Source organism: Ambystoma mexicanum, chromosome 14, assembly GCF_040938575.1.
Source record: "Ambystoma mexicanum isolate Mex_15411 chromosome 14, UKY_AmexF1_1, whole genome shotgun sequence".
NCBI classification, from domain to species: domain Eukaryota; kingdom Metazoa; phylum Chordata; class Amphibia; order Caudata; family Ambystomatidae; genus Ambystoma; species Ambystoma mexicanum.
Genome location: NC_090940.1, coordinates 108,435,264 through 108,448,997, shown reverse-complemented (window position 1 = coordinate 108,448,997; position 13,734 = coordinate 108,435,264). Strand labels below are relative to the sequence as shown.

At 43.9% G+C, this 13,734-nt stretch overlaps 1 protein-coding gene across 4 annotated transcripts in view; it reads right to left on the bottom strand.

The window, feature by feature from the left end:
- Positions 1-13,734, bottom strand: part of PAPLN (papilin, proteoglycan like sulfated glycoprotein) — a 1,044,076-nt gene that overhangs the window by 122,133 nt on the left and 908,209 nt on the right. For all 4 annotated transcript variants that reach the window (XM_069638639.1, XM_069638640.1, XM_069638642.1 and 1 more), the window contains one exon: positions 1,179-1,316. In XM_069638639.1, the coding sequence (XP_069494740.1) occupies positions 1,179-1,316 (138 nt within the window). The remainder of the gene's footprint in view (positions 1-1,178; positions 1,317-13,734) is intronic.

The following is a 13,734-nucleotide window of genomic DNA, read 5'->3' as shown; positions in this document are numbered from 1 at the left end:
GTGCAGATACTTGTGGTGCTGCCCCTCACAAGTCCAAAATGCCAGGATAACATTATTTCTTCGGTGGTGAGAGACCCACTCAAACCAATTCCCAACTAAATTCACCCTTTAAAAGTTCATCAAATGGTTTCAAGCCTCATGTTCTCTTCTGGAAGGCAGTGCCGGTGCGTATGGCCAGTACCACTCCTATCAGTACCAGGGATTCTGGTGCCTGTAGTCAAATTCAGGCTGCCAGGAACAAATGGTCCCCCATTACCAAATGTCTCCACCTCAGTGAGGTGCGTGGGGAAGCGGGAGATAGCCAGAAATATGGCAACTCCAGGATAACATGTTTTCATGAGGGATGAATTCCAGTTCCTGGCGATATTTACACCTTGCAGCCTAGTGTGCTGTAAAGAAAACATACCTATTTTAATAACGCATGAATGTGCCTAATCCGGATGCTGATTCTACGCAAAACAAATTATGGACTATTACAACAAAGAGTTGTACTCAAAGTAATGATAAGGGCCAGAAAGTTGGCACATCATTGGGATATCTCCAACCTTTGACACAAAACACACCTACATTGCTATTTCAAAATATTGGATTAGATGCTTGAGATAAGGTCATGTTTCATGGAGCTGATATGTATATTGTTTACATCAAAGCGACAGTTCAAAATATTTAAGAGAGTTCTCAGGAAAGAGTTTTGAGCAATACATTTCCTGCATTCAGCTGTAATGGAGAATTTCATTTGAATTATAATGACCACATGATTTACAAGCACATTTCAAAAATCTATTTTCAGGTAGAGGACACGTGGCAAGAATCCTCATCTCAAGGCCCTCGTAGTCCATCTTCCCAACCTTGAAACGCTCCACTGGCTCCCCAAAAAGATGTTCATGACCTCAAATACCTTCTGCCCGACTCCCAAAAACACCCTTGGATACCTCCCAGAACACCTCTGCAACAAATTGCAATGTCACACTATTGGGCGCCCCATGCATTCATCTAACAAAGACCTATGCCAGAGGAACCAAACATGCTGCAGCAATGTGCTCATTGGTGGCATCTGTCCAGAGGCGATCCACTTCTATTGCTTATTATTTCACCATGAAGGATCTTGAGGTGATTCAGTTTGCAGGGCTTTGCTAAGCAGGCCTTTTTTTATTTATCAGTCAAAACGCGCTACTTGCCTGGAAGAGGAAAGAGGCTTTCCATCTTTCTGCCACTCAGCAGTGAGACCTGGGGAGACATTTATCTGGCAGGACAGCCTCACCCTCTGTCCAGGGTTTGCATCCACCACATCCTGGCCATGCCTAGCTGGTCCCAATCTGCAAGCAAAACAGGAAGTCAAATATTAGAACTCTTCCCACTATGGCATGGGTGCATCTGACTTTCAAATTAAATATGCCATATCAGGTTTTTATATAGCGCTTCATGTCAGAGTCTTTCCACACCTAAGCAATGTAATAATTGCTATTATTACCCAATTTAATAGTACTGATTTTACCAACCTCTGAAAAATGAAGAGCTAGTTGGCCCTGCTGGTATTTGTATTCATTTAAAGAACATGGATGTCCATTTCACCCAGGCGTTCCCAGGTGAGTTGCAGAGGCTACAAGACCCTCCTGGGCCTTGGTTTTTGTCTTTGAAAATCCTTGTTGAGCCCCCCCCCAGGCCCGACGTGCAGACTTGCTACCCAACCGCGTCAGTGTATTTCTTTCCCCTTCCCGTCCCTCCTCCCACCTCCCAGCCGGCCCTCTCCCCATATAGGTCAGATCACTGGTCTTAACTGACCTTCCCTGGGCAGCCCTCTGCCCGTGCAGCCCTCATGGCTAAGGGCCCCAAGGCAAAGGGCGGCATCCCACAGAGGTGACTCCAGGTTGTGTCTGCAGGTGTCAGCAAGGGAAGCCAGTGGCCAGCCGTCAACCAGCAGCTAGTACTAAGGTAGGAGTGGCCTGGGTGGGGAGTACTACCCAGGAAGCCCTGCCACATATCGAACCTTCATCCATTGGGAAAGTACTGTGATTATTAGCTTGCGCCACACCCTTAGAGATTTGTTCATATTGTTTGAATCACATCTAGAAAGTACCACACTGGAATAACACACTGAACACTAGCCAGCGTCACATCCTCAGACATTTGGTAACAGGGCCTTAAGCCACATCTAGAGAGCGCCACACTGAGGCAACACTGTGGTTACTAAGCCGTTTTGGAAACTGCATTGTGAAACCTAGGCCTCTCTCCCACTATACAGGACTCTCAAATCTAGGTGTGTTTTTCTCTGTACTCAAACAGCATTGTGAAACCTAGGCCTCTCTCCACTATACAGGACTCTCAAATCTAGGTGACCCTCTCCAATCATCCTAGACTCCAGAATCTGAACGCTGCTTCTTCATTCTAGAGTCACTACATCTTCTGTTACAAATACATCAATCTCTAGGTGCAGCCGTTAACCTTCCCCCGGGATGGAGATCCCACTTCAACAAAGACCACCTCGCTGACCTGTCCTCATTCCCGGCCTCCCTGCACCATACCCTCCGCCCTTAACTCACTGCCCCCGGTGCATTACCCACGCTCTAGCACCCAACTTCTTGTTAATGTTAAAGGGTAGTTGTACCACACACTATCACCACCGGAGTGGTCCCCTGGCGCTCTGCCGGATCTGAAACAAAAGGGGGGAGGTAGGTTAGGCGTGTTAGTAGGACAAAGTTTGGAGAAGAGCAAGGGAGCTGCGAAGTAGTGTTGGCAGCTTCAGTTCGGTTAAGACTGTGCGCCAAGCATATTGGTGTGGTATTCGGTTTTGAGTAGATTGTGTGCTGTTGTGTGGGGGTCTGTGTGGTTGTTGTTCCAGAGTGGTGAAGTGCGTGTGGGTTGTTGCGGTTTTAAGAGATGTGGTTGAGTTTGGTTAGAGTGTGAGAGGTGTGTGAGGAGTGGTGAGGTTTTTAGTAGTTTTGGGGGGGGTTGGTTAGTACCGGTGTTGTTTGGAGAAATGCATATTCCTATTGCGTCTCCTTCGTGATTTAGAGAAGGTTGTCTCCTTTCAGTTATTGAGTTTCAGCATGATAAGGCTGTCTCATCTCTCTGTCATTATGCTAGGTCAGCTACTTTCGTTCGTCCATCTTTGTATTCGGCCAGCTCTTTTAACCTAGTTTGTCTTTGCTGTAACCAATGTTCACTCTAAGCTGTGCGCATGTGCACTTGCCCAGCTTCCATCTGGGTGCCGCTCAGAAGATATTTAGCAACACACACAGACATTTCTCACCTATGCAATAAGATGTAATAAAGCACAAGCCACAGCAATTACCTGACATTTGCTTTCACTTGAAATTCTGGTCTAGCTCTTTTACATTATCCTACTATGCAAGTGTGGCCTTAAAAACCGAATACGGCCACAAGAGTAAAAACGAATATGAAAAAGTGGTTCCATGAACAGAAAAATTACGTTAAGATATGCCTGCACACATTAACTAAATACTGTCCCCTCCCCTCTCATGACTCCTATGCTTTAGTCTACCACGCATTTACTCAGACCTCTAAACTCTACCCCAGAACTTATTTAGATATTACCAGAAAACCAGGACTCTTCAAATCCTGGCTCTGCAACAGGTTACCAGACTTGTACCTACATCCACTTATTTTATGTTTGTTGTAATTTAAATAACGTTCAAGCAACAGACATTCTATTATTTATGGTGCCTTATCAAAAGTGCCCTTTTGACTACACTGGCACCCCCGAGATGTGTTCTGCATGCTGCAGCACGACACATCAAAGGACTCTGGAAATTCGACCCTGGCCCTCCTCTAACTGCACTGGCTCCTGCTGCAAGCCTCTACAAGGCTGTCACCCTGAAGTCCCCAAGATACCTCACTGAGAAATTCTATATCTCCAAAGGCCTACGATCAACCAGAAGTCAGGAAATGTGCAGACTTGAACTCTGATGGCACAGCAAGAAAAGAACAGGCCGGTCATCAGACTCACCCCATTGCTGCTACCATTCAGGAAAGAGGTCAAGCCCTTCCTTTTCAAGGAATGGCTCCTCTGCAACACATAGGCCCACACACCATGCATTCCCACCATGCTGAGACTATGACCGGCTGCTCACTGTCTCCTACCCTTGTTGCTTGTAGATACCTTGCTGCAAATTGCCCTCCCGTTAGCTCTCATTCCCTTTTTCTCTGCTTCCCTTACTGTGATTGTAAAGCGCTCCGTTGCTACCCGAAGCTAGGTCCGCGCTCAATAAATACCCTAATAATAATCATAATAATGAAAGTGTCACCCACATCATGTAACCAAATATCATCTTAAATATTGGATACTGACTGTAAGTAAGCAGGCTACATGGATGTCTAACCTCATCCTATGCTTTCTATTCTTGGAACATATGTCAGGCAAGCGCTTTGAAGGGGTCCCCTTGCAAGCTGATGCATTATAAAACTCAAATATAAATTTTCTCTCTATGGATTTTGAGTGCAAAAATGTTATGCTCAGCATCTCCTACTTTAGCACTGCTAACATTACCCTATAGGAGGAGAGTAAAATTGCAATATTTACTTGGCCTGCAAGGGATAACGGGTATGGACTAACCCTGTTATTACTAGTAGATATTCAGACAGTAGAATGCTTTTCACACAATCTGCGTCATTTCCAAGTGTTTAGAGTTGCGTTTGGCATAGACCTCCACAAATTATACTGTAACTCGCTTCTATACGAAAACGGTTTAACTTATCAGTGGTATAATCCTACTCAACTATATAAGGGTGGGATAAGTTGCAAACAATCTTGTATGCACTGCAAAATCATAGTGTACATGCAGATTCATTACACTGTCTTAAAATTCATATCATATCATGGTGAGGCATGAAATATGTTTTAATTAAAAAGTATTATGGGTCTGCAAATATCCCAGTGAGCGTTTTACTGCTGCAATCCCTCACTTTTTATAGTGCCCTGTCAACTAGTATTGGAGGCTACCACAGGAGCCGGAGAGTGGTACGACTGGAAAGGCACAGGAGAACACTCCTTGCGGGTGATTAGCAAATCAGTAACTTTCGAAAACCAAATCAGTTGTTTCGGCAGTACAGTAAAGTAAAGGAAATGTGTTTGTTTGCTTAAGGATAGGAAACTATAGTAACAGTATGTAGAACTTCACCTTCAGTGTATTTCTATGCTCAGCTGCTGAGGACATTTAAATATAAATTTGTTGACTCTAGTATCCCCTGGACCTTATTTAACTGATAAAAATGAATTACAGCAGGGTCCCTAGTTACAGAAGAAGGCGCTCAAGCTGTTGTCCTGCTGAACATTGATGCTATTAACCTAAAAGGCATATATATGTGATTTTCTTCAGCCGAGCTGCATAAGAAACCTCACTAAGGCTCTTTTTCAATTTGTATCTAGGCTGAGGTGAGGAAAGGTGGCCGAAACTAGGTCCCCCATTTTACTTCCTATGTCAGGGTAACAAGCAAGGCTCCAATAAGAATTTGCTTCCTACTTGGAGTGAAATGATTTTTATGGGAGTTAAAAAGTAATTATCTTTCCCAACTAGGATACTTTATGCTTTTTAAAAATGTTCTTTCCTATTAAAATTCATCTTGAGGTTGGGCAATAATATTATTAGAGTTCCTTCCTATGCCACTGCTATGCTTGTCACTGATTTGACATGATATCAGTGGAGCTTTGTGGGCAGAAGCCGGGGGTTGGCTTATATGCGTTCATTGCTTCCCGTTTTTGTTGGGCACATTTTTCTGTTTTTAGGGAGCAAACATTGATAGTGTATATGTCTCTTGACTGTAAGGCTGGTTTTGAGTAAGTGTTGTCACAACTCACATGTCAACGTAATGTGGATAGTAATCAGAAGCCAGGGAATTGTGCTCATCATGTTAAGTGATGCAGTTATTCTGAAGCAATTATCATTCTTACAAGAGGCATGTTCTCCTGGCCCTTGAATTACTTCATTAAAGCGGCACATGAACTCCTATTGGCATGTTTTATTGTCCCATTCCTTTTGTTTGCCATTTTTCCATCTGCAAATATTGTATCCGGTCTGATTTTTTGACAGCCACATCAGTTATGAAAAGCGATATTTGTTTTTTATAATACACATGAGTGTTTTTCGACTGCCATAAAGCACACATTTTTCTCTACACAGGAGTACATTTGCTTGCTACTGTGGCAGATCGTGAGATATTGAACTGGTTAAGTTCTCTTTATAATCACATATACCATTTTTTTTTAGCTTATGTGTTTGGAAAAGGAGCTGTAAAATGCACCTTGTACACAGATGTGTAAAGAATTGCAGTGGTTGGGAAGGGGAAATTCCTTTCCAAACTCGTCGGAGATGGTAACTCATTAACAAGGCATGCTCGCAAAGTGGTTTACGTCGTTAGTCAGTTGCACACATGGAAAATAAAGTGCGCACGAAAGGCAACCAGTTCCGCACTTGTAGAAAAATAATTAGAGGGAACATTGACTGTAACCTAGTTTTTTGGATTGATTTACTTGCGAGCTCCACCGGTACCCTAAATCCTTTCTGAGTGGATAGGTTTGTTGGTAGTGTTGGGCATCTATGCTATTTTCCGTCCTCATGGGGTTGTCGCTTGTGTTCTATTCCACCTACATCGTCTCTCTTGTTCTTGTTGGAGTTTCCCTTAGTCAGTCCTAGGTGTTGTCTGTGCCATTATATATTCTGTCTGTCTGTTCTTTGTTTTTCCTGTTTAATTGTTTTAGTTGTTTGTTTGGTTCCGAAGTGTTGAAGAGCCAGGTTTTTAGAAGTTTTCTAAATGTTAGGTGGTCTTTGGTGTTTCTTATTTCTTTCGGAAGGTTGTTACAGGTTTTTGCGGCTAGGTGGGAGAAAGAGGAGCCCACTCGTTTTTTCGTGATGTATGGTTTTGGTTCTAGGCGGATTTCATTGCTTGATCTGAGGAGTATCGTTGGCTTGTATATTATATTTTTTTGTAGGAATTCTGCTCCCTGTCCGCTGATTGCCCTGTGTGATATGCACATTGTTTTGAACGTGATACAATGTTTGATTGGGAGCCAATGTAGTATTTATAGCGCTGGAGTGATGTGGTCTATTCTGGATAGTTTGAGGAGGAGTCTGGCTGCTGCATTTTGGATACGTTGTAATTTCTTCAGGAGGTATTCCGGCATCCCGAGGTATAGGCTGTTTGCGTAGTCAATTCTTGACATGATGAAGGCGATAATTGTCTGTGTTTTGAGGGTGAAGGAGAGGAAAGGTAGGATTCTCCTTGATGTGTGAAGGAGGAAGAAGCATTTCTTAATTATTGCGTTTACTTGTGGTTCTAAGGTTAGAGTGTTGTCCATTAGGACTACCAGGTTTTTTACTACCGTAGATGATGTGGGCGTGGTTCCCATGTCTGTCGGCCAGGGAATGTAGGTGTTGTTTTCTTGGTTTTTGGATATAATCATGATTTCTGTCTTTCCTGGGTTGATTTTCTAGTTGTTGGCGTTCATCCAGTCAAAGCTTTCTTTAAGACATTGTACTAGGGTTGAGTGATCGACATGTGTATCTTTGATTTTGTAGATGATTTGAGTGTCGTCTGCAAAGTTGTAGCATGTAATGTTGTATTTTTTGAAGATCCTGATTACTGGAGTCTGGTAGATGTTGAAGTAAAGTGGTAAAAGTGAGGATCCTTGTGGTACTCCACAGTCGTTAACTTGTGGAGTAGATTTGAAGGGTTTTATCCATAGACTTTCTGTTCTGTCTGCTAGTAATGATTTAATCCAGAGTAGTAGTTGTGCGGGAACGTCCACCAATAGCCAGTCCTGGGTTTTTTCAACAGCAGACTGCATCCTTGGATTGGATGTTTCGCTCAACTTCATTGAGTGCCCCACCAGCACGCCGTGAGCCACCATCACATGCTTCGTCCTGCATACACGTCATCCGCGAGGTTTTACCCGCGAAATCACGTGACACTTTTGCCCAATCACGTGAGAGGTCCGGATTTGTTTTTCAATCGCACGCACAGCGTTGCTGCGCTGTTGTGTGGTAACGTCCAACGAACAAGCAAGTCTGGCGTTCTAATCTTGCTCCGGTTTTTGCGGTCCCCGGCTTCAGGTAAAAATGCCACACAGAATGTTCAAGCCAGTATGACCTTGATTTTATTGACGTAGTATTCTTAGGTATCTTTTGCGACCGTAGGATGCCTTTGCCATTGGGCAGAATGTTGTTGAACTGTGCATTGCAATGCGCAAAAAAAACCTCTATTAGTTATTTTTTCCCTGCCGTAATTCTTTCTTTCTCCACTTCAAGATACAATAGAAGTGTTGTTTAGTTTCTCTCTTTTTGTATTTAGAGACGTGATACTTCTAGAGGCCATCCTGATTGAATTACTGGGACTAACAAATTTTGTTTCGAGGAGTGTCATTATTTCATCTCGTACCTCCCCAATACCTGGATTACTTGGGTAGGATTAATCATGATTGATTGGGCTAAGACTTGTATTTTGCACTCCTAGACAGGGAAGAGCTTCCTAACAGCATGACATTCTGTTACAGATTGAAGCTTCAAGTTTAGCAACCCGCCAAGGAAACCCCTACCTGGACGCTGCTAATTTCTATGACGGCTCCTTCAGTGTACTATTTAAGAAGCAACTGTGTGCTTCTTACTACCTGTGCTAAGGTCAGTTTTTAGCTTAGAATGCTTTCTCTATTCATAGTTATCCGCAAGGAGTTCCCTATCATGCCAACTATACTACTAACACAATGCTTGGTTTGTATATTTCAGCCAACTTTGTGTGCCATGATCTATTGCTATTCTGCCCTGAGACACCAATTATCTGCTGGTAGCACTTCCCGTTTGATACTCATGGTCTGCCCCAGATACATAGATTTGGGGTGGGAGCAGGTTTTCATCCTAAATATTGGGATTATTGTGAAATGACGTTTTTTACATTTAGATAGTTTTAAGGTACCTACACCATCCCCATAGGAAACCAATGATTTGTTGTTTTCCCTTCCTTTTAGAAAGTTATTTTGTTATCTCCTGATGAAGACGTAACAAAAACAATGTTAAGACGTCGAAACCGGTAAAGAAAATTAGGGATGAGGCCGCTTCTGGAAGATCTCTGGGGCCCACCCCAATTGTTGACCACTCATAAGATTCTTTGTGGCCATGCGTTTTGTTCTGCACAAAAAAACGTTTGTATATAACAATTGATTTGTTGATGATTCGTCTGGTATCAATTTGTACTAGTTTTTTACCTTGTATTTTTATCTTGTACCTATTGATGTTTGGTATGAGTGGATTGATGTATGAAGAATGTATGTGGATGAATGTTTGAATGATGGTAAAGTATGTAATTTTAGTGATCTTAAAAATCTTTTTCCTGCTATGTAAAATTATTGCCTGAGTGCTGATTAAATCGTGATTTAATTCACAAAAATAACAAATGTATCAAGTATAATAAAATTCTTGATACTGTACTATTGAAACTGTAGTATCTGGATTTTCTTTCCGAGATTAATTAATCCAGAGTAGTGCCATGTCCCTTATGCCTATATCTCCCAATCTTTTGATTAGGGTGTCATGGCTTACTGTGTCGAAGGCTGCGGAGAGGTAGGGCAGAATCAGAGCTGAGGTTGTGTTGGAGTCTGCATTCGTTTTTAGGTCATCCCAGATGGATAGTAGTGCTGATTCTGTTCCTCTTGCGGGTCTGAAGCCGACTTATGCTTGGTCTAGTAACTGGTGCTTTTCTACATGATCTTGGGTTAATTTGTATACGTATGTTTCTAGGAGTTTTGCCGGGTATGGAATGTTTGAAATCGGCCTGTAGTTTGAGAGGTCTTCCACGTCACCACTAGTTTTTTTAAAAAGCGGCTTAATATATGTTAAATGTTAAACGTATTTGTACCGCGCACCGTCCCCAACGGAGTTGGTCCACCGGGGGTTTGGCGGATCTACAAACGAGAAGGTGGGATGTGTTAGTAGGTGAAGTGGGAGTAGGATAGTGAGAGGAGTGGTGTTCTGTTGGCAGCTTCAACTCGGTATACACCGGGTGCTGAGCTTTGGTGCGAGTATTGGATCGATATCAGTCCTCTTGTGCTGTTGGTGCGGCTTATGTGTTGTTGCGGTGTTGTTCTGTAGTGCGTGCGGCTTTTTGTGCGAGAGATGGTTGTGTGAGATTTTTGAGTGAGTTAAGTCTGCAGAAATGCTGAGTTTTTTGTAAGTGGGTTATATGAAGTTTAACATGCTAACATTCAGAGCTCTGTCCGAGTGTGGCGCTCGCCAATCCTCCCAGTCTCATCAGGGTGGGCGAAGGGGTTACGCCTGGCAGGGTTTTTTTTTTTGTGAGAAGCACTCCCTGTGCTGTTCTAACGCGCTCTGTAAGTGTTCTAATTGCTCCTCGCCGTTCTATTCTAGTGAGCTCTGTAGGAGTTCTAATGCTGATGGATTGATTAGTGTGGGTTGGGTGTCTATTCTCCTCCTTGGGTGCTGGAGCTGGTGTTGTGGTCTCCTCTCACAGACTTTCTATCTAAATGTGTCTGCTGGGGGTTTTAGGTTATGGTACGGCCGGGAGGCAGTGGATGAGTCGCTTAGGGGTTTTCGTCTCGGTCTGAGTATGTGATCAGGCTATGGTGACCTCCCTTTGTGGCTATTTCCCATAATATCTTATGGTCTGTCGTGGGGTTCCGTTCTTTGGGTTCTGTGTATGTCCATTTTGGGAGCGACCGAGGTTGGTGTTATTTTCATCGTTGTTTAACGGGGTGGGCATTCTAGTGCGTCGTGTTGTATTTACGCTGTGAAGAGCCATGATTTGAGGAGTTTCCTGAATGCTAGTTGGTTTGTTGTGTTCCGTATATTCTTAGGTATGTCATTCCAGGTTTTCGGTGCCTGGTGAGAGAAAGAGGATCCTCTGAGTTTTCTTCTGTTATAAGGTTTTGGTTCCAGGCGGATGTCGGTGCTTGATCTCAGTGTTCTTGTCGGTTGATGTAGGCGTAGTTTATCGCTTAGGAATTATGCGCCTTGTTTGTGTATTGCTCTGTGCGTGATGTACATGGACTTGAACTTTATTCACTGTTTTATGCTGTTATATGCTGATTTGAAGGATTGTGGTACAGTTCCTGTTGTGAGTGACAGATTTAAGAGGTTTCTGTAATATCCCGCCGGCGTTCCTTGTGCGAGGATTGATTTGTAGATGTCAGGGTGGCAGGGATCCATGGGTCATCCTGCTTGCTTGCTGTGTTTTACCAGCTTGACGTATGTCTATACTGATATTTCCGGGAAGTTTTGGAGTTTGTGATGTGGCTCCTCATCAGGTCTGGTTGGTTGAGTGTTAGGGTTGGTTGGTCTGTTTTGTATGATTTGTCAGATGTAGTTGATTTTGTTTTTGAAATGGTCTGCCAGTTTGAGGTGGCCAGGTTGACTGTACCAACATATCTAGTTGAGGTGTTGGTACATTTGTGTCTGTGTTATCGAATAGCTCTTCTAGGTTCAGTCTTGGGTTTTTGTTTTCATCAGGCTCCTCTTCTAAGTTTTGTGGCTGTCGAGCAGAGGGTCCTCTTGTTTTGGTGATGTAAGGGGTTAGGGCGTTGATTGTGTTCTTGTTATCTCTAGCTTTGTCCGTTCTTCTTCTGTGTGGTTGTGTTTGGTTGTTGGTCGTTATTGATTTGTATGTCATGATTCGCCGTTTCCGGCCTTTGGACTTCATGGTCCATAGCTCACTGCAACGTTGGATCTGCTATTCTCCCAACATGGCCGACATTACGGAAATGCTGCACTCTAGCGTTTATGTATGACGCGCTGCCTCCTAGAAAACAGGCACGCCACCGCGGCTCTGCGCATCTCAACGCTATTCTTCCGAGTTCTCGGCAAGTGTGCTTGTAACTTTCTTCCTCCCGTCAGTTATTGGTTACCTTCCCTCCTGGTGTTCTAAGTCCTGCCCTTTCGCTCCCGCCTGAGGGCCGTGCTTTCCTCTTCCATCTTGGACCCTTGTTCAGTACTTCCATGCTCGCGGTTTATCCCCCTGCACTCTGTGAGTACTGCAGATTATTCCTGGTCCAGTTCCTTCCCGGACTTCGCATACCCCCATCTCTTCCTTCCTGGATATTGAACTCTTACCTGCTTCTGAGGCTGGTCGCGGTCATCACACTGGACCCAGAGGATACCCGCCCTTACCTGTACAAGTCCCGGGGGTCCAGGAACAAAGAAAGATCTCCGAAGAAGAAATCAACAAAGGAAAAACAGGTGAGACAAGGGGCAGAGTCTGACAGTTTGAGACGCCAAACACCTGATACTGAACTTAGCATGGAGGCTGCAGTCCAGGACCTCATGAGAGGAATGCAAGAATTGTCAACAGAGGTTCAAAACCTCAAGGCCGAAAACGCAGCACTAAAACAACTAGTGTTGTCCAGGGATTCGGCATTCCAGGAAAGTGCCCTGGTAGGGGGCATACTGGACAAAAACGATGGTTCCTCCAAAGCTCTGCGTGCCTTCCTTGATTCTTGTCTGGTACATTTCACATTTAAGCCCTACTATTTTTCTACGCCCAGGGCCAAGGTGGGATTTATAATCTCACATCTTTCTGACAATGCCTTAGTCTGGCCAACTCCCTTGGTGAACTCAGGAGACCCACTCCTGGACAATTATGATAGATTCGTGGAAGACTTCAAAACCATGTTTGATCGTCCAGAACAAGTTTACAGTTCCCAGGAAAAGCTCCTGGAGTTCCAACAAGGAAATCAAGACATGCTTTCTTATGTGACATGCTTCAAGCAATTGGCTAAAGAGGCCGATTGGTCTCAGGAGGCAGGTTTTACCCTGTTTTGGAGAGGGTTGAATGACGAAATCAAGGACGAGCTAGCCAGAGTAGCCCGTCCAAGTTCCTTGCAGGCTTTAATAGATTTGTCTCTACAAATCGACTTCCGAATCCAGGAGAGAAAGGCAGAGAAATGAAAGACAAGAAGGCTTCTGTGGATTACCCTAGCCTCAAGGAAACACCCACTCTGCACTCTCCTGATCCAGAACCAATGCAGTTGGGCTCTCTGCGAGGTCAGATTTCTCCACAAGAAAGGATTCGTAGGATCAATGCTGGACTCTGCATGTATTGTGCTTCTGACAAACATCTTGTAAGAAATTGTCCTATAGCTCCACCCAGGTCTTCGGGAAACACCAGCTCCCGATCTTGAGCAGAGCCCAGCTTTGGGAGAATGATATCTGCTCCGCTTCTGCTCCTTCCTTGAACTGTCCTCAACAAAATACCTTGGTGGTTCTACAAACATTCTTGTCTTCTGCCAATAAGGAAACACATCCCATCCTGGCTCTAGAAGATTGTGGTGCCATGGGAATATTCCTAGACCACGAATGGGCCTTAAGGCACAATATTCCTCGAGAACCCAAAGAAATAATCCAAGCTGTCGAAGAGATTGACAGGAAACCACTGTCTTCAGGACCCATTACTCACCAAACCACGGAATTACTGCTCTCAATAAACAACCATCAAGAGATGCTTCGTTTTGATATCATAAAGGCAGCACATTACCCCATGGTTCTGGGCATGCCCTGGCTTCAGAAACACAACCCGTATATCAACTGGGCTGCTGGATCTCTGTTTCTAGGCTCAGAATACTGCTTCTCTCATTGCTTGTCTCAAAACGTGGTAGAGACCATATCTATGGAACCCCGGATTCCTGAACAACCACCTATATGTGTTTCCAACATTACTCAAGTACCAGAGATCTACCAACCATATTCAGATGTGTTTTCAACAGCCATTGTTCAATCACTA